This window comes from Trachemys scripta, chromosome 11, assembly GCF_013100865.1.
Source record: "Trachemys scripta elegans isolate TJP31775 chromosome 11, CAS_Tse_1.0, whole genome shotgun sequence".
NCBI lineage: Eukaryota > Metazoa > Chordata > Testudines > Emydidae > Trachemys > Trachemys scripta.
The window spans coordinates 13,081,071-13,102,766 of NC_048308.1; the positions used below are offsets into that span (position 1 = coordinate 13,081,071).

The 21,696-nt window shown below is 40.0% G+C and overlaps 1 protein-coding gene across 2 annotated transcripts in view; it reads left to right on the forward strand.

Moving 5' to 3' along the window:
* The first annotated feature begins 315 nt into the window (after positions 1-315).
* CCDC93 (coiled-coil domain containing 93) overlaps positions 316-21,696 on the forward strand; it is a 119,707-nt gene continuing 98,326 nt past the window's right edge. For both annotated transcript variants that reach the window (XM_034785531.1, XM_034785532.1), the window contains exons 1-6: positions 316-441; positions 2,063-2,176; positions 4,236-4,330; positions 7,257-7,368; positions 9,298-9,396; positions 11,824-11,880. In XM_034785531.1, the coding sequence (XP_034641422.1) occupies positions 400-441; positions 2,063-2,176; positions 4,236-4,330; positions 7,257-7,368; positions 9,298-9,396; positions 11,824-11,880 (519 nt within the window). In that variant the 5' untranslated portion in view covers positions 316-399. The remainder of the gene's footprint in view (positions 442-2,062; positions 2,177-4,235; positions 4,331-7,256; positions 7,369-9,297; positions 9,397-11,823; positions 11,881-21,696) is intronic.

Here is a 21,696-nt window from a genome sequence, read left to right on the forward strand (position 1 = left end):
CTCGCAACCCCCAGTGAAACGCAGATCGGAGGGAAATCCCGGGTTCCCTGGACGCTGGGGGCTAATGCAAGCGAAGGGGGCTGAGGACAAATGCTCTGGCCTGGCAGGGAGGTTGCCCCGGCCCTCCCTACAATTAACCCCCTGCCTGCTGCCAGCGGCCACCCGCAGCCCACAGCCAAGGGCAGACCTGGAGGCGGCTAGCCCCAGTCCCCAGCGCTCTGTGTTCCAAGCGATCACATGACCCGCCTGTCACCCTTCAGCGCCCGCCCCCTTTCGCAGCGACTGGCGCGGCTCGAACGCGCACGCGCGGCGGGGACACCCCCGCGGCCGTTGGTGGGCGGGGGCAGCGCGGGTGACAGCGGCAGGCGCGCGGCGCAGGCAGGCTGGAGAGCGGGCGCGATGGGCGCCCCCAAGGGACACGGGTACCAGGCTCCGCAGGAGGTACGGCCCCGCCTCGCCTGCCCGTCCGGGGACACCGAGCTGCCCCTTGCGTGCACCGACTCCCTCCGTCCCTGCCCCAGCTCCCCGGGCCTCGCCGCTCCCCCCCCCCCGGGGGCTTCCTGCAGCCGGGGGGCAACGAGACCCCTGGCCCAGCCCCCCGCCTTGCGCCCGGCTGCGGGGCCGGCTCCTTACGGTCCCCCGCCCGCCGCTATGAGCCGGTCACAGCCTCCTGGGGCGGCCTCTGCCCTCCCCTATGCCGGGGGCTGCCAGGCCTGGCGGCTTCCCCTGCTGGAGGGTCTGAGCCCGGCGTGGCCTGCCCGGTGACGGGCTTTGGGCTTTGGCATCAGGCCCAGATCCCGGGGAGTTCGGGGAAGGGGGTTGTCCGGGCCAGAGGGGCTAAGGGCCAGAGGGTTGCGGTTGTCGCCCTGGCCGCAGCCCTCTGCTCATCTCGGCGGTGTTGTACGCGTGAGTGGTGATTCCTTGCCGAGCGTGAAAGCTCCCACATCAACGCCAAATATCAGGAGACTGCCAGATGAAGAGGTTGGACCCTTACATGTCTACCAAACGGAAACGGCTGGAGACACTCTGGTCTGGCGGATTGTCTTCCTTTATTAATACTGCAAAGGCAGCAACTTCCCAGCCTGGCTTCCTTTTTCCTGCATTGACTCTGGGGTTAAAAGAGACAGGATGTTTCTAGCCGATTGAGCATAAGGCCTGAAGCCAGGAACGTGTGGATTCTGTTCCTAGCTCTACAGCTGACTCTTCTTCAAGGGGTTGGCGTGTCATGGAAATTCTCCTTTCCCCACATTTCCTACCTGTAAAATGGGGGTAACAACACTTATTACACAGGGGTGTTGTGTGAATTAATTAGTTAATGTTTGCACAGTGCTTTGGAAATAATAATAAAAAAGCTTAATCTAAGTGCTCAATAGTAGTGCTGCTATTGCCCTACTCTGGACTGTTGAAAATGGTTTGTTTGGTTTAAAGGAAACAGTTGAATCCCACAACCATTTCTCTTACCATCTTCATACAAAGTTTTGAGAAAACATTACATTTAAGATGTAGTATTGTATAAGACCTACAGAGTTGAAAGAAAACTGCAGAATCACAGGTATGTTACCTGTGCTGTGGCAATTGGTGCCCGTATTGTTTGGATTTACTTTAAGAACAGATGGGACAGGGAGATCTAATGAAGAGCAGGAACTGATATCGTTTCAATTTGAATGCAACAGCTGAATTGTTTATTTAAAAGAGGGAGAAAACACCACATTTAGAGAAGAGATGTAGACTGATTGAAATAAAAGGGCAAGAGTGATTGGTAAATAATGCATGGGTTTTCTCAAACAGGACAAAACATTTAATGTTAAAGCCACTTAGAAACAAATTAAATACTTGCCTAATGTTTTTCTATGTGTGCAATTGTTGTAGTTGCCATAAAGATGTTATCAGATTGCAAATGGAAGGGAAGTGTGTGAGAGAGAATCTCTCTATTAACATACACGTGGTCTATATTAAGAAAAAAATTGGGAAAATTTATTTTGAGTCCTAATGTTGGGTGGTTGGAGGAGTAGAGTGAATACAATATTTTAAAATTAGGGTTAATTGAATCTTTGTTTGTTAGGTTGAAACCAGAGAAGATGAAGAACAAAACATCAAATTGACTGAAATTTTGGAGTTGCTGGTGGCAGCTGGGTATTTCAGGGCAAGAATCAAAGGGTTATCACCCTTTGATAAGGTGAGATTATAATCCAGGATTATGAATTAGACATAGTTTACTGTATTTACTAAATATGGTTTTCAAATTCAGCTTAATAGTTCCAGGTAGTAAGGAGGAGGGGAGATCAGCAGCAAATCAAGTTATTTTTATTATTTATATAGTGCACCTAATGTAGTGAAGATATGAGCAAAACTGAGTCCCTGTCTCAGGGAACTAAGGCACCCAATTCTGCAGTTACTCATATGAGTGGTCCTGTTGACTTCAATGGGACTATTCACATGCATAAAGCTAAGCACATACATAACTATTTGCAGAATCAGGGCCTAAAATTCTGAAGTGGGTGTGTGGGGCATTTAGCTAGAACTAGAGTTTCATGGCTAAACAAACAAGGACCTAAATTTGTTTAATATGAAAACTTGTTTGGGTTGTGGTATGATCATTGTAAAAGGTACTATTCATACTGAAAATGAGGAGTAATGGGGGCAAGTTGAAAGAAGGTTAAGGAAGTTATTAGGTGTGGAATTTCATGAAAGAATGGAACAACTTATCTAGTGAAGCTGTTTTTGGACTGTTGCTGGAAATCTTTTGGGAAGGGTTAGGTAATTCTGTGGAAAGGCAGTTATAGGGACCTTCATCCTCAAAGACAGGTAGTAAGTCACGCTGTACAGAGTATATGCTTAGAGAGGTACCTTTGTTGGTTTAACATTTGACTTGATGATAAATCCCTGAACCTTGCTTTGAAAATGCATCCCTGGTAGTTATGGCAGAGCCTTTGAAAATGGGCTCTTTCATTTCTTTCAATAATTTGCTTGTACATAGGATAGTTTTGCTGTCCGATAAACCTTTGCTTGTTAAAACTGCAAGTTATTATATTTATAGCGCCATAGGCAGTCACAGCACTTTACAAGCACAAATATAAGTATGCCTAAGGAAGACTATCTAAGGCCCTGATTCTATAACTGGATCTGTGGAAATGAACACTTCAGTGGTACTCACACACATCCAGTTGTGGGACTGGCGCCTTGTATCCTGATCCTGCTGTGGCGTTACTTACATACATAAGTGTTTGTAGTGAAACTCTGTAGGCTGTTATGGTATAGAATATTTTATAGGACTTTTTGTTAATTGTTTGATTAACTAACAAATATTGTTATAATAAAAATACCCCCCCTTCTACCGACTGTCACACTAGACAGTCAAGTATGAGAAACAAACTAGACACTCATATACAAGGATTATTTCATAACTATGCTGAGTATTTTATATTAGAGAGGCAGTGTGGTGTAGTAGAAAGGGTACTGGACTGAAAGTCAGGAAACCTGAGTTCTATTTAGATTCTGCCACTGACCTGCTGTGAGAGCTTGGGTAAGTCACTTCACCTCTCTGTGCCTGTTACCTCTTCTATTCTTTGTCTGTTGTGTATTTAGGTTTTGCAAATATGTACATATGGTTAACTTTGAGTGAGTAGACCCTTTGAAATCAAAGAGACTGCTCTGGTATTTTGAATTGAGCATGTTCATAAATATTTGAAGGGTTGGGGCCTAAGATAGAGACCTCTTCAGGTCAGGGGCTTTCTGTCACTGTTTGTATAGTGCTTAGCATGTTGTGGGGGGTTTGTGTGCTACTTCTAATGCAAATAATAAAAGAATAGCAGTGGAAAAACTTGGATTAGGTAAATGAGAACACACGTTCCAATCCTTGTTTATTGAGTTTGTATAGCTCACGATCTCTAAAACAGCCACTTCATCACTTCTTTAAAATCTTTATTCCATTCTTCGTGGCTGACAGTGTACTTGGATTTTCATCTACTTGCATGTCAGAGAACTCAATGTCTCAAGAAAACTAGGAAATCAAGTTTAAAAAATAAAATGAAACATCACAAATGGTGGTCTTGTATTTCTCTTCTCTTCACTATATTTTGATGAGATATGAGATGGCATTTGAATCGTGCTGTATTGGAGGTGGGAAAGGAGACTAAAAACGTGAAGCCATATTGGTTGGATTTAAATCATATTTGTTTGAAAATTTCTCCTCTCAAACGTAAAGTGAAAATAACCGTATTTTTGTTCATTTTTAGGTAGTTGGTGGCATGACCTGGTGCATCACTACTTGCAGCTTTGACATTGATGTTGATCTATTGTTTCAGGAAAACTCTACAATTGGTCAGAAAATGTAAGTTGATGAAGTGGGAACCATGGTTTGGTTTTTCATATTGTAAAAAATTTGATACAAATCACCATCATGTTTATGTATGTGAAACCCGTACAGGGGATCAGTTTTACTGAGAAATGTCCTGTTTTAGGAGACCACTTCCCAAAGGCTCCCATGTATTTAGTATAATTCAGTTCTCTGTCTCTTGGAAGATGATGCATGTTAATTAGTTGTCTGTTGCGGAAGACAAGTTTCACTGTAAATCGCCTTTGGTCCTCTTTTGTGGTCTCAAACTTAGAATTGCAAGGATCAACCAATAAAATCTACAGCATGACATTGCGATCTAAGCCCTTTGTGAAAGGTAAGTCGCTCACAAGTACCCCAAACTGTGGAGGAAGGGAGGATGGAGAGCATTCACATGGTGGGTGGAAACCCAAAGAGCCTTCTTCCTGCTGCTGCCGCCTTTTATAGACAGCACTTGATTGCCACCTAGCCAGTCCTTGCATCATGGAAGGTTGCAAAATTAGTCCATGGCAGCTCTCCTTAGAAGGGCAATGCAACATTTTTAAAGTGCAGTATGTTTCTTGATAAACTTGGGGTCTTGTAGACGAGTGGTTCTCAAAGCCGGTCCGCCGCTTGTTCAGGGAAAGCCCCTGGCGGGCCGGGCCGGTTTGTTTACCTGCCGTGTCCTCAGGTTCAGCCAATCGCGGCTCCCACTGGCTGCGGTTCGCCGCTCCAGGCCAATGGGGGCTGCAGGAAGGGCAGCCAGCACATCCCTCTGCCCGCGCCGCTTCCCGCAGCGCCCACTGTTGTAGACCACAATTAAAATTTGCAGGAAGTAACTAAGGAAGGACAGTGCCAGGCAAGTTGCATTAAAAGCCCATTTTTCCACTTCAGATAAGTGGAATATAGTTTCAGCTACTATATCTGCCTCTGTGTTCCCCTCTTGATTTTCAGTGATGTTTACAATCATGTTACTTTTTAAAAAAAAAAAAAAAAAAGTTATTTTTCTCTCCTGTTGCTTTGAGAGACATCCACATCACCAGGGGAAATGAGCTATACACAAAGTACTCTTAAATGCACAAAGAAACAGAAAATAGAGATGAATGTATTTTTTCCTCTTATCTCTCATAAAAATCTTAGATGTTAGTTTTAACGGTATCAGGACAAAAAAATCAGTTGTGTCCTTAAAAAGAAATAGTCACCCTTGATACTGTTACTTTAATGAAAACATTTTAGTTGATTTTTTTTTTTTTAATTTAATACAGAGAAATTTGAATTTAAACATTTCCGTGGAATATTTGGAACTCCAAAAATAAAGGACTGTGCTAGTCTACAAGAATCAAAGTGAAACTTTATAGTCTGTTTTAATTGTTCTAGCTGAAGAAAATGCAAAAAGTAAACAGTGAGAAAATAGCAGAAATTGTTATAACAACACTATTTGGATGTTTAATTATCTAAGGTGTTAGTAGTATAAATAAAGATATTTGTTTGTTTAAAATGTATTTTTTTTTTAAACTGGTAGTCTCTCTCAATATTTCCATGCAGCTCTTGGGATGGTGTTAATAGGGATTAATTAGCAAGTATTCTGTTGATGTTGTTGTCCAGTGCACATTTTGCAAGCTTTGATTAGACAATGTTCTAATAATAAAAATCTTGGGTCTTCTATTATAAATGTAATCAAAATAAGTATGGAAGCATAAATTAACATCACAGTTATGTTTGTTACATGATTTCTTGTCCCTCTGTGGGACAAAAGTATTTTAAATGGATTGCATGTACTCTTAGTTGTACAAAGAAAGAACACTAATGCATCTCATTAACACATTGACATAGTGGAAATTACATCACATGGTGAGACATCTATAAGAAGAATTACAAAATTCGCATTCAACTATTTCTCTTTGAATCAACATTGGCTCTTCAGGCACTATCCCCAGTTTCTGGATCTTTTCTCTTTTCCATCCCACTCTCTCCCATCCTTCTGGGCAATTTTCCTTCAAAACATCAGCAGCTCTTTAGGATGATAGTCTCTGCCACTGATATCAGTATCTGGACACTCATTATTTTTTCCTTTGGGGGAAAAATATCACATCAGTGACTCCTTTAAGTTGTTGTCTGTAAAGATTGATACTTCCTGAGCATGAGCACCAATTTGTTGTATATCAACTTAATTCTTTGTGGTCAGAAAAGAATGCTTTATTCTGAAATCCGTGACAAAACTCCTGTTAATTCAGTGGTGCAAGATTGAACCCCAGTAGAGTTATCCCCCTGTTAAGCTACCTTTCACTTTAACAGCACTTTTATGAGCTGCAGAAGGACATTTTTTCTCAGCAAACTGGATTATATATACTCCAGTTGATTGGACTTTGTACATGTAAGCAGCATTCTTGGTAGATATTCCACTTTTACAATATTCTAGCTATTTCATGGTTTTTGTAGGAGAGGGCGCTTAATTAGTAACAACAGCAGAGATCTACTCAGACCGTTTTAAGTTTCAGATTTTTCATCCTGAAATTGAACTTTCTTTGATAAAATATATAATTATGTTTTAAAGTTAGTCTCTCTATCTTTGAGCAGTTAAATGTATGTGCATGGTAACAGAAACATATGATAGATATCCCTCACGATCTTGCGTGCACTGCATCTGATAAGCCTAAGCTATTTTAAATTTGATGTTGAGTAATGGAAATTAAGAAACAAGCAATAGGCTTATTAATTTAAAAAAATACGACTTCACAGCTGTGCTCATAAAACAAGAGGTTTTTTTCCAAATTGTGTTATCCAGTTTCATCCAATAGAGGGCACTTTCAAACTACTACGTAATTTGGAAATTAGTATCCTAGGACTGACATGGCTACAACAACATTGCATATTTTGGAAATGTCATTCTTTAAAATTTAAACCATTTTATTGTTTACACTTTGATATTTTTCTTTTAAAATAGTGCCTTAACAGAGAAAATTGTGTCTGTCTTACCAAAAATGAAGTGCCCCCATCGTTTGGAGCCGCATCAGATCCAGGGACTGGATTTCATTCACATATTCCCTGTTGTACAGGTAATAGCTTTGGTGTGCATCACACTTTTTTTTTTTTTTTTTTTTTTAAACAAAGCAAAAGCCTTAAAACTTACATAGGACTTTTAATACCTGTGTGACTGCTGAACTTTATACCTTCTGCAAGTTTGTTCTGCTTTGGAATGAAATATCAGGTTAAAAACTTTTTTTAAGGGTAAATATTTTAAAACACCAGGATGTCTTTATATAAAAGGGAATTCTAAAGCACACTCTGACCCACATGAAGAACAAAATTGTCTGGATTACCTGCAACATTGGGCTGGATTCTGCAGGCAGTCATTCTGCCAGTTGGAAGAAATCTTGCTTTAGAATCTGCTAGTGGTTCTTTTTCGAGCCCATGTAGGGTCCTGGTGCAGTAAGATATTCCTTGCAAAGTGTAAGAAATACATGGAATAAGTTACAAGGAAAGTGGCTCAAAACACAGGGTATAAATGAGATTAAAAGACACTCACGTTTGTGTTTTTTTTTTTTAAAGTGGGGATCAGAGGGTGTAAAGAGAGAGAAGAAAGGAAAGAATTAAAAATGGGGGATGGGAAGAGTCAGCCTGCTTCTGCTCAGAAATTCTTTAAAGATGAACAGCAAGGGAAAAAGCTAAAACATTCCAGTTACTAGTTTGATGCTTTGTGGTTAGACTGTCCCACATAGTTTTCTTAGGTTTTATTTTATATTTTGCTTTTTGGACTGAGATTGAGTGAAATCTAAATATTTGGATTAAAAAATCAGTCAATACAGGCAAAATTCCAATGAATAGTCCTAGTAATTGTGTTGACTTCCTTGTCTTTCGAAATCAACTTTGACAATTGGCTTTTTATCTTGGGCGAGAGAGGCAATGGGATTTTGATGTGGAACTCAGCATTTTTTCAGTAATTGTCACTAATTTGGAAAATCCATGAGAATAAATTTACAGTGAGAATTAAAAAAGTTCTTAGTGAAATAGCAGACATGAATATATGGGATAAATCATATGTAAATATATCTAGTTCTGCAATGCGTTGTTATACAAATAATGTTACTCAGAATGTGCTAGGTGACTCAGAAAACCTAGAAAGACACAGTTCTTGCCTAAAGGAACTTACAAACTAAGGCTCTGGTTCTGCATTGTGATTTACTCTGGGGGACTATTGCACCTACACAGAGACCTGTTAAAGTCAATGACCCATGTGATTCACAATGTAGGATCAGGGCACTCACTCTGTCCCTACTCCTTCAGTCATGCTTGTCTGTAGGGAGTGCACGTGACGACTATTAGCAAATATTTCCAACAGCCAGAAATGGGACACTGGATAGGAAAAGCTCTGTTACTACAGAGAATTCTTTCCCAGGTGGGTCTTGCCCACGTATCAGGGTCTATCTGATCACCATATTTGGGGTTGGGAAGGAATTTTCTCCCAGATCAGATTTGCAGAGATGGGAGGGTGAGGGTGTTCCACCTTCCTCTGTAATGTGGGGCACAGGTCACTTGCTGGTTTGAGCTAGAGTAAATGGAGAATTTTCTGTAGCCTGAAGTCTTTAAATCAAGATTTGAGGACTTCAGTGACTCAGACAGAGGTTATGGGCCTATTATAGGAGTGGGTGACTGAGGTTCTGTGGCCTGCGATGTGCAGGAGCTCAGAATAGATGATCATGATGGTCCCTTCTAGCCTTAATGTCTATGAGTCCATGGGGTGTGGGAAGGCCTGGGTTACAGACACAGTATATATGTTACTTATTAAAAACTCAACAGAGTCATAAACTATGTACAAAAATAGGGAAGATGAAGATAATAAAATAGCTAATGTTATTGAGCTATTTATGGAGTTAATCACTGAGATGTCACACATCCATAAAAACTTTGAGTTTTGATTTGATTTTTTTCACATACAAAATACTTAGAAATAAGTTGTTGCATAATAGTATCAATATTCTCTTTAGTGGCTGGTGAAACGTGCAATAGAAACTAGAGAAGAAATGGGAGACTATATCCGCTCCTATTCCATATCCCAGTTTCAGAAAACTCGTAGTCTACCAGAGGTAAGACCTAGCTAAATCTTTTTGTTTTCTCTCCAAATATGTCTGTACACACATGGGGCTGTCCCCTCAGCTGCTGTAAATCCGTGTAACTGCATTGAAGTTGATAGTACTGTGCTGATTTACCTTAGCTGAGGATCTGGCCATGATTTTTAGTCTATAACTGGATGGGTCTAACTATGAAGGTTACTGTTAGAAAAGCAAGTAAACACCAGAATCCAAATTGAAGCTCCATCTGCGTATATCGGGGGAGATGAATTCTTGCTAACCCCAAATAGTTCATAAGTATGATATTACCAGCCTTTGCTTAGAGCCACTGTTTCAGCCCAGAAAGTGACAATATCAAATTGTTACAGTTGCAACAGCTCTGGGCAAAATATCTCTGATAATGCTAGTCATATTAGCCTGGAGGTTGAGAGATGTAATATGTCCTTTTCTGAACAAATCCATTGGGACTAGTTCTCTGTCAGTACATTAGTTATCTTCACAACGGCTTATAGAAATGAAATACTAAGGAGTTTACAGTTGCGTAACAGACTACTTTTGCTTAAACTGTGTGGAGTAGAATTCTAGTGTGATGGGCTGAATTGCTGTGCAATCCCTTTTTATTTCCTTGAGGTTGTGAAACATCATCTCTGAATATGTAACTGAAAACTTTATAACCTCTTGCCAATCTTCCCCCACTCTTCATCTGAACTTGTTATGAAATTGTGGTATTCAATTGCACTGTCTTTAAGGAAGTATGAGTTTACAAACATTTAGTTACATCTTTCACCTGCTCATTTTAATTAGTTGTCTAAGGTTACTGTTGTGTTGTCTTTCCATAGACCATTTGTGCTAGGAATATTATGGACATCTAGAGTTAAACCTCCTTTTCCATTTTGGGGAGGTGCAGTTGCTATTTCAGTTGTTAACTGGTTTGGTTAACCAGTGCGATTGCTGATACAGACTGGCATATGTCTGAAATTTTCAAATGCCACTAAGGGAGTTAGGTACACAAATCCCATTGATGTCCATTCAGAGTTGGACTCCTAAACCCCATAGGTTCCTTTGATAATGCTGGATGAGTGGTAATAAAAGAGAGATTAAAAATCTCAAATGTCTAAACTATAATAATAGATCCACTTCCTAAAACAACTGTATTTTGAATACAGAATTGTGAGAGGAAGGATGGCCCAGTGGCTAGGGTGATAGGCTGCAACTGGTTTCAGTTCCCCGCTCTAGTACAGATACAGACTTCCTATGTGACATTGGGCAAGTCATTGAGCCTCTCTCTGCCTCAGTATCTTCATTAAAATGGAAATAATAATGCTGACAACCCTCCTTCCCAAACTGAAATCTAAGTAACCATTACAGTAACGCCTCACTTAACGTCCTCCCGCTTAACGTAGTTTCCAAGTTACGTCACTGCCCAATTAGGGAACAAGCTCGTTTAAAGTTGTGCAAAATGCTCCCTTATAACATTGTTTGGCTGCCTGCTCTGTCCACTGCTTGTAAGATTCTGTAGAAGACCAGTGACTTTACAAGGGAGCATTGCACAAGTTCCTCTTCTCCACCTCCTCCCTCTCCCTCCCAGTGCTTCCCCCACTGCCAAACAGCTGTTTCGCGGCACCTAGGACTTTCTGGGAGGGAGGGAGAGGAGCAGGGAAGCGCTGCATCTCCACTCCTCCCATTCCCTCCCAGAAAGTCCTAAGCAATGCCAAACAGCTGTTTGGCAGCGCTTAGGACTTTGGTGGGGGGAGGGGAGAGGAGCGGGGATGCGGCTGCTCCGGAGGGGAGGTGGAGTGGGGGTGGGAAGAGGTGGACCTAGAATGGAGCGGGGACAGGAAGAGGCAGGCCTGGAGCATCCCCCGGCAAAGTCGGCACCTGTTCTTCTCCAGGGAAGCTGCTGCTGCGAAGGTGCTTCCTAGCGTTCTTGCCTGCAGTGGGCTGTGCCTATGTGGGGTAAGCCAGGGGCACTTCCAAACCACAGTACAGTACTGTACAGTATATAACGCCTTTTGTCTGCCCCCCCCCCCCAAATTTCCTTGGAACATAATCCCCCGCATTTGCATTAAATCTTATGGGAAAATTGCATTCGTTTAACATTGTTTCACTTAGTTGCATTTTTCAGGAACATAACTACAATGTTAAGTGAGGAGTTACTATACACTGAAACACTTATTTTTCTCTGCAACAAGTCCATGTTAATTTGCCTTGCGATTTCACCAAAGATCCCCAGTCTTGGGTAGGACCCTATTGTAGCAGTACTGTACGAACAGAGAACAAACAGACTGTTGATGCAATTGTAGAGTTAAGTGTACTTAACTGAATAATTGAGCAGCTCGTTTAGGAACCAGTTGACATGTCTGCGTGCTAAATGCATTAGTAGTGTTGAGGCTTAAGCTTAATTTTTTTGGTTTTTAATTGTGTCAATTAATTGTCTTGCAGGATGACGAGTTTATGCAAAGGAAAGAGAAGGCTATCAAAACAGTTACCAATATCTTTGTAAGTACAATATATTGAGCTTTTATGATCAAGCTTCAGAATTTAAATGTTTAAAGACCTTTTTATGAGTAATGAAATGTGATATTTAATTCTAATTAATGCAACTGCTACTGGGTTTTCTCATGAGGAGGTCCCAATTAGGTGCTGCATGTCAGATCTCGTTCTCAGAAAGGGTCATAGATGCCAACATTTCCCATTAGAAACCTTTAGGTGTATAATGCACTGCCGGCATAAAGCACGTCAGTTGCCACTGCAGGGAGTGTCTCTTTCCATGCCATCAAACAAAAGTCACAAGATGACACATACATCATTAAAACTCTAGGAGACTAAAACATTCATTTGAAACTGTCAGAAACAGGAATAATTTACCCTTAAAATGAATTAAAATGGAATCAAGCCCTGGAAATTAAATGTATTTAAATGAATTTAAATCTCAAAACTTGTTTTCATTGTAACTACTTGCTATAACTAACAACCAAAATATGAGCACTCCTTGCAAGTTATGCCTACTTGGCAATGTTTTTTCCTCAAGGCATTCAAACTCTTGAGAGTTGATAGTATTTTATTTTTCTCCTTCTTTAAACGTATAGCTTCTAACCCTTCAAATGTCAAAACTGAAAAAGAAGCTGCTGCTATCAGAAACCATGTTGTTGCAAATAATGTTATGAATCAGATAATGCCACCAAGGATTAGTATATCATGTGTACTTTAATTGTCATTCTGTCTTACCTGAATTAAAATGTCTAGATAGCAGGTAGGCATCTCTGTGCTCTTGTTTGCTGAACAATTTGTATTTCTAATCTGACTATCCATTTACTTTCAACGTCAGTAGTTTGCTTCACTTGTCTTTGATGCTCTCTGTACATTCAAAGGCCAAATTTTTGAAAAGTGACTAGTGATTTTGGTGGTCTCAATTTTGGGGTATTCAAATAAACCCTGCAGAGAGGCCTGGTCTTCAGAAAATGGTAAGTACCTGCCCTCTGGGGGATTGGGGGGATATTCCCCATTAATGTGGGTGGAGCTGGGTACCCAGAAATTGATGCTCCCCCAAAATGACAGTCAGCCTTGAAATTCTTGTCTGTAGATTTTAAGGCCACTATGATCATCTAGTTGACTGCCTGAATAAAACAGATCAAAGAACTTCACACAGTAATTCCTGCTGCATTGATGGGAATTATTCTTCTGTGCTACATAAGTCAACATTTTTGAGGCAAATAAGTGGTGAAACTAGAGCATATATTTTAGGAAGCGATCCAATCTATATTAAGAGTCTCAAAGTGGTGGTCAATGTATCACTTCCCTTGACAGTCTGTTCTTTGATTAATTACCCTCCCTGTTAAAAATGTTAATTACATTCTGCCTTAATTGACCCCTCATCTTTCTTTGAACTACTAGCTGTTGTCAAAGGTGACCCTTTGAGTAACTCCACTCCAATAGTCCATATTTCATGTGAAGCTGGAAATTAACTTCTCTTCCCATTCTAGGTTTGCCCTTTTCCATTTGCATACTCTGATAACCTAGCTTCTGTTGCATAAGGAATTCAATCTTCTTGTTTATCAGCCGCATCAGGTAAATTAAAGAGGCGTTGTCATGCTGAGAGGCAAACTCCTAATGTGTCACACATCACTTCCCCCTCTAAATCCATTGAACTTTCACCTGTTTTTCAAAGTTGTTCTAAGTTAAAGATATTTATCATTAGAAGATTTTGTCCAATCTCAGCCATAGTTTGCTCTTGTTTCTTCAGTGAAATCATAATGTTGGATGTATGATTTTGGTCACCAGTACAAAGAAGTGATGATCTTAAAAAAACTGGATTGATGCTGATGAAGCAGCTGGGTTTTAGTGGCTACATTGCCTTCTGTTCAGTCTCCTCAGAGAAGCTTCCTGCTTTTGTATATGCCCATCAGCAACAGAGTCACAGCTGCGTTAGCATAGTCCATGCCATGAATGCCTATGTTCAGGTGAAATAACAGCCATACATCATCCCTTTATACTTTTCTCCCTTCTGGTCATCCTAATTTATCCACAGAAGATCAACAGAACACCCCTCATGAGGTTGATCCACAGAATAGGGTTCCCACTCACACTATCTTGATTTCATTGCCATATATCTACATAGTACATCAAGTTCAGGATCCTCCATCCCAACAGATTCCATTCCTTTCCCCCTCCCCATTCAGACTGAAGACTAGATTCCTGCCTGAACTGAAATCCCAGCAACTGGGATTCCAGAATGTGGGCCTTTTGCCCCAGAAACTTGGAATGTCCTCAGTGGTCATAGACCTTGATGTGATGGCAGCAACCTAGTGGTGGTGATGCACACTTTGTCCCACTTCTGCTTCTCAGTCTGCAGACTTCACAGGCAGGATGGAACTTGACCATGCATCTCTGTTTTTTGTAGATTTCAGGGAATGCTGGTTTGTGGAAAGAGGCAAATCCAAGTCATCCCCCCCTTTCTCCAGAGGCTGGGTATTCCTAATATATAGGCTTGGCAGGAATAGATTTTTATTGGCAAATGTCAATAAACGTTAACTTCACCCAATACACACACACAGACGAAAAAAATATTTCCATCAATGATGATAGAAACTTACAAATAGACAATGTAAGAAAAATGCTGCTTTAGAACTTACTAGTTTGATTTAAGGATATTTATTTTGTGATTTTTGATGTCATGTTAAAACACAACCGTCAACAGTTGTAAAGCTTTAACTTTTGACTCTCAACATGTACTATCGTTATATAATTATTGTTTGACCTCCCATCATATCCTGCAACTCTGAAAATTTAAATCAATAAAAATCTTAAAGCATAAAAATAAACATTGATATCCATCAAAATTATAAAAAAAAAAAAAAATCAAATTCTGCCAAGCCTTATTTATGTAGATAAAATTCAATTGTTAGACCTTGTATTGGTTCTCCACTTTCTCACACTAACTTGAATAAGTTGGAAGACTAACTTCTTATCTAAAAATATTCAAGGACAGAAGGAGGAACGGGTCTTAGTCAACCATGTTTTTATAATTGCTGAAACAATTATAAAAAAAAATACAGTTGGACAAATGTTTTTTTTAATATAAATGGCCTGTATTACCTTTCCCCCCCATCTTTGTTCCAGGATGAATCTTTCTACAGATATCATGGACACATGTTAAGGAAGCTTATGATCTTGTTAATTGCTTTAGAAAAGACCCAAATGAACTGCTGAAGCAGCTCAACTTGAGCATCTTCTCAAAAGGAAGGCTTGGCTTGCCTTGTTGAGTTTCTTTCCTCTCCTGCTCCCAGCCCCCACCAATACCGTTTACCCAGTATAAGTACATCAGACCACCTCTGGTACCTGACCTGCACTTGTTGACTGCCCATCAGCGTTTGCTGACTTTCTTAGCTTTTCCCAAGGCTTATGCTACCCAACTGGTGGTCAGATTGCACATGGAAAGTTTAATTCTCTTACTGGGAATGTTGTAATCACAGTCTTGGCTCAAACATGGGTGGACTTTGGATTTCCAACTATTCTCTAAGGAAAAAACCTTCATGTTTCCACAAGCTTTACCTTGGATGTTCCTTTGAAATCCCAGGTTAAGTAGGTTTCCTGTTCTGGGACACTGATCCACGAAGTCCCCAGTCTTGATCTGGTTGGACTGCAGGCAGGACATGCAGCACTAACTCTGGGAAAGTGCTGGACGCTCTGGGATTTGAGGTCACCCAGGGCTAAATATGCAATGAGTTAATATATTTGTTTGTTTTGTGGTGACAAAGGAGTGGATACTTTTTTATAATGTAGAATCTGCGAGCTCTTCTCCACTAGATTATAGATAACTGCAGCGCTTTAATTTTTAGAGTTAAATGATAGTGCATCTTCACTTTATTGACATGAGTTAGGACAGGCCCATGGTATTCTCAAGTAGGGAGAACTGCCACCACATCCGCTGAATACTGGCGGTATAGGTTCCACACCAGCTCAGAATAAGGCATTAAAAGAGAATATTAGGGATTGCCTACCTCTGGATTGGAGGTGGATTAATTTTGTACCAGCTCCAGTCACACACAGGAGAGAGAGAGACACGCTGCTCTCTGTGTATCATCTTTAATGTTGATTCCACCATAACATTTTCTTGCATAGTGTCTTTTCTAGTCAGCCATGGTAGGAAGCAGTTTGTGCATTTGTGTAAAAACCCTCCTTCTCAAAACTAACACTAATCTGAAATACACAGGCCCCTTCCTTTTCAACGCGAGCAGGAAATTGTGATATAGAAATCAATTTGGCGCTGATAATGTCCCCATGGATTGCATAGTACAACATGCATGTTCAGCATGCAGTATGGATTCTTACTAGTAGAACATAAGACAATGCTGATTTATAGGAGTTGTGGGTCCATAATGCTGAATGCCTAGCAGAAATCCTTCTGAGGAAAGAAACCACTAGTTTACTTTGGCATTAGAATTTATAATGCTGTATCTCTGTGTAGGGAGAACTTCAAACAAAAAAATCTTGGTGATATTTAACAAAACCTCAGATCACCAGTAAGAGCCATTAAGAATTTATTCTGTGCACTTGACCCTCAGCTCCATATTTCTTATCTTTAAATTTGCATAATTTTTAATCAGAGTAGACCAAGCTGAGCTGCAACTAGAAGAAAAAATAGACTTCAGATTGTTCTAAAGTAAACACTTTTTTATGTTTAATCTTAAAATAATGCAGCATATATCAGTCATCTCATAATTATTTGAAATATTTCAATTCCATGTATAAAATGAGCTAGAAAATCTACCCACTCCTGAGGCTCTAATTTACATAGTAGCTGATCTGAAGCCCTGGGGCTCATTTTATATCTTAGTTTTCTGTTGCTCTTATCATTGTGTAGTATTCAAGTGCATTGCAGAAAGAGTTGCACTCTAGATATTTCATAAGGACTAGGTATACAGTGCTGTTTTCCGCTAGGATTTCCAGGCATGCCTTTTCCTCTGCTTCTTGCCACCTGTGACAGTGATACTGAAAGGCCTCTTTATTTTTACAGGTCTCTATTTGTTTTTTTCTGTTGTCGAGAACTGACCATGTCTGACATGGATGGTTCAAAGAGCCTCTCTTCTTTTTCACCTGCTCTGTCTAGGACTCTTCCAACACATTGTTAGACTTAGTGTTTGAAAGTCCTTATCTGAGAGTCAAGGCAGTTATGGTCCTATTGAAGTAATTGCTGCTTTTGGACACCTGAAGAACCACAGTATATAGAAATGCCTTCTTCCAAAATTCGAAGCCCCATAATCTCTAAGACGAAGTAGGCTGATCAGTGCTTTAGTCACTCTCAGACTAGACTCCTGCAGTATGCTTTCCTGGGGCTAACTGTATGGGCCACATGGCGCTACAATGGGCGGCTCTGCCCCTTAAATGGAATGAACTTAGATGGAGAGAGTACATCATACTGGTACTTCACAGTCTGCACTGACTACCTCTACAGTTCCAGGTTCAGCCTGAGATGCTGCTCTTGATTCCCAAATCCCTTCGCTTGGACCCATCTCAGTGACTGCTTCTCCTTCTACTGCCCTCCATGGCAGCTGTGATTAACAAGGCCACTACATCTGCCCCCCCCCCCTGCTTTTCTCCAGGGTGAAATTTCTGGGTATCATGGGCAGAGCACTCTCAGTGGAAAGTCCTAGAGTGTGGAACTCCTTACCACCAGAGATCAGGAAGACCCCAAGTCTTTGTGAGCTTGGAAAGTATCGGCAGAGATGTGTTTATGTGGTTGGGGGTGGGAGATGCTGGAAGAAGGGGAGGATTTGAAGAGCTCGGGGGCCCTTTGCAGTAGAACTTGTAGTTATTTTGTATGTGTAGATGCTATGACTATAGTGTGTATGTGTATTTCTAACTCACAGATATGTGAAGAGAACTGTCAGGTGAAAAAGGGTTTCGTGCTGGTGTGGGTGTAGTGAAAGATAGGTTTCATGGGCCCTGGATGCTTTTTGTACTGATGTTGTGTGATGTGCTGAGGTTGCTATGGTAAATTCTTGAGAATTAAATAGGAGAATGTTGATTTTTAGCATTCTTACCAGTATGGAAGGTAGCTCTAGACTATGAACAATGGCTGTTCTTTGAACCTCAGTATCTGCTTTGTTTAAACCAGGGGATAAAGTTTAAAACACATAGACCTCTGCCCCGATATAACGCTACCCGATATAACGTGGTATAACGAATACAACGCGGTAAAGCGGTGCTCTGGGGGGCAGGGCTGCGCACTCTGCGGATCAAAGCAAGTTCAATATAACATGGTTTCACCTATAATGCGGTAAGATTTTTTGGCTCCCGAGGGCAGCGTTATATCGGGGTAGAGGTAGTACTATTCTGGTCCTGTCTACACATTTCTCCCTTCCTTCTCTCCCCTATGTAAAATACTGTTGTTTTGAGATTAGACCCTGGCTATGTTTTTATTATGTATATTTTTCCTGTGAGGTATAGCTGTAAAGTGGATTTCTGAGCTATAACCTCTCATCTTAAGGTCTAAATAATGACATTTCAACACTTTTTGGCATTAAAACAAGGACATCTGGCTGCATTAAGTAATACCGAAGTAATTTTTGCAATCTCTTAATGTTAAAGCAGGAGACATAGTGGTTAGGTGGGTGGCAGGGGAATTGGAATACAGTTGCATTGGGAGATGGCGAATTTACATTTTTACTTCAGCTCTCTTTTTATATATATAATATATATATATATGTGTGTGTGTGTGTGTGTGTGTATGTATGTATGTATGTATGTAAGCCAGTTAAAAATCTTAAAGGACAACTTCTGCTGCATTTGGACAACTGTCATGAATTTAAATGGCTTCTATGGCACTTGCACTGATACCCAGTGGCTTTAATAAAAAAAGTGTTTCCTGATGTAAAGCTGCCAAAACTCATCAAAACACTTAAAAACAAGAGGGGGAAAAGAGGAGGCTCTGACGTATTTTCATGATACTTAGTGAGCAAAGCTAGAGAGCAGATTCTGGGAACACCAATGTTCTTTGTCAGTGTATCTGTAAAAGGGTTACTGTTTTGACAGTGTGTCAGGAGAAAAGTGTAGAATGTCATAACGAGCAGCTCAGATGCCCCTGTTCTATACTGATAGATGATTTTTGTTTGTTCTTTTGTTTAATAGGTCTGGAGTTTTTGTTCTCTTAATCAGGGTGGATTTGATTTAAATCACTAGTCAGAAGACTCAAATAATGGATTTCTACATAAAAGTGCATTCTTGTTTGGTTGTTATAACCTTAACACACATTTTTCACGACTCGGAGATAGATGTAGGTTCCATTTTTAGAAGGTACACACTATACATTTTTAAAGTGATTTATTTTGAAAAACAGATTAGTTTTACAGCTATATCAGAAAATGAATGATTGTTCGGTTATTTCATTTACCAAAGGTAAGTGAAGTAGATATTTATGAAGTCATTGGGAGGTGAACTATCTCCAGTTCAACAAGTTAATCATTAATATTTGGAGGATTTTCTTGCCATGCTGTATTAGGAGGAGAACATCACCAGACAGACATTTAAATTGTTTTATTTAACTAAAACAACAATGTTATGTATTCTGGATTTTTTCTTCAACAACAATCACATAATATTTTAACAAAACAAGCATATGAAATTTTGAATTGAGTTAAATGTTCAAGTTTTTTAAAATCCATTTTGTTTTTGTTAAAATTGTTAACTAAAATGGTTAAATGAAATATTAAAAAAAAAAATTAAATCGACTGTCTCAGCCAGGTCTACATGAGAAACTTAAAATATTGGCTTCTGCAGCTAACAGTCATCTTCACCTTCGTTTTCCTGTTTGTTCATAATCTGGAAAAGAAGAACAAGCTTTCCAGCTTTTTCAGGTCCCAAACGTTTTCTCAATTTGGAATGAATCAGTCCAAAGGAAGAAAATATTCTTTCTACACCAGCAGAAGAAGCTACTGCTGTTAAAAGTGAGATTATCACTTCAGCAGTCTCTGAATCCAAGTGCTTAAGTGACTTCCTCCAGTTCACTGGTGTGACTTTCTTTAAAACATCATCAGCAAATATTTCTTTCTTGAATGGGTTCACCCTTAGCTCTGAAGTTTATTATAGTCGGCATTATGGAAGGATGAGTGCTAGATGTCCGTGTCATAGCCAACTCCTCTTCTTCAGCAGGTAAGGTTTGACCTGGTACTGAGTATTGAGAATATTTTCAAGAAAATGAGCTAGAGATAGTGCTTGTCCCATTCATTTTTTTAATGTTTGTAATTTAACTCTGTCATTGCATATTTCTCTTTTTAAGATCTCACTCAATTCCTTCCAGATTTCAACAGTGTCAGCAATAAAACAGCTGTTTCCCTCCATTTTGTTCAAGGCTACAGAAATAGGCTTCAGGGTACTCAGCACATGTTCAATATTTCTTTTAAGCTCAATGTTGAGAACTTTGGCTGTGACAGTGCCATCTATTTTTTTCACGATTTTGTTCACAAACTGTCATCAGATTAGGCCTGTTCTTGATATAGTGCTCAAAACAGTCCACTACTGAGTTCCATTGCACATCTTGTGGGAGAGTTAGCTTGGTTCCTCCCACTTTTTTCAGAGCAGCTGTTGCAAAGTGATTGTTACGGAAGTATTTTGCAATTTCAACAACATGAGCCTTTATTTCTGGAACACTGAAATCGTTGGCTAGGAGGTGCATCAAATGAGCACTGCAACCGTATGTTGTTAGCTTGGGACTCTCTTCTAAATAATTTCTTCTCATCTTGAATACATTTGCAGCATTGTCTGTGACCAAGTTGCATAGTAGACATTTGAAATTTTTTCACAGTTGTTATAGCTTTTACTGCTGCTACTTGTAAGTATTCTGCTGTGTGTGCATTTCCTGATGTATCAATTGTTTCTGTAGGAAAACATTCTCTTCTTCTGTTGTCACACAAGCTCATACAATAGGATCACTGTGGACATTGCTACACCCATCAAGACTCAGGTTAACAATTTCCCCTTCTAGACCTTTTGCACACTGCTCAATTTCTCTTTCATACACTTTATCCAGTAATTTGCCTGCGACATCTGCTCTGTTGGGTGTACTGTATCCTGGTCTTAATGACTGAACCATGTTAATGAAGTGTGGGTTCTCAATCATATGGAAAGGAGAGTTTGTTGCATAAACAAACAGGGCAATTTTTTCATCAATTACCTCATTTTGTAATCTGCTGGTTCTTATCACAAATTTATCTATGATTGTTTCTGGATGATGGAGTTTTTTTTCTTTTTTTTGCTACAGGTGATATACTGTGGCTATGTGACATACATGATGTGACTGAAACACTATCATTGGCAGATAACTCTGAAACTATAGAAAACGATGGTGATCTTGAAGGTGGATAGTCTTCAGAATCCTGTATGTTGAGGATGGATTCCCCTAAACAAAATAAGTCAATGCAGTTATTTAATTATTATTACCATACTGCTCATTTAATATTATTCATTGCATTCACTGACATTCAGTACCCCACTACTTTAAAGGTGAAATTGTAAAAGGAAGATCTGCCTATTTCAGCTATTTATTTTTTATCACAACTGCATCTAAAATGATAGTACCATAGAGTAACAACTATATTTTTTGCTCAAACATGAGAATTCAAGAATAATCCAGAAGGAAGACAGGCAGTCCTTAAGAAGTATGAAATAAAAAAGTTAACCAACCTGAAAATCCTGCATGTTCAGACATGTTCCTTTCATCATCTTCAACGCAGCTTCTTCCTGAGAAGGAACACTTCTCATGATGTTGTTTCATTTGGGCAACCAGGCCTTGCATTTCTTTGTTGCATTGTTTGCATT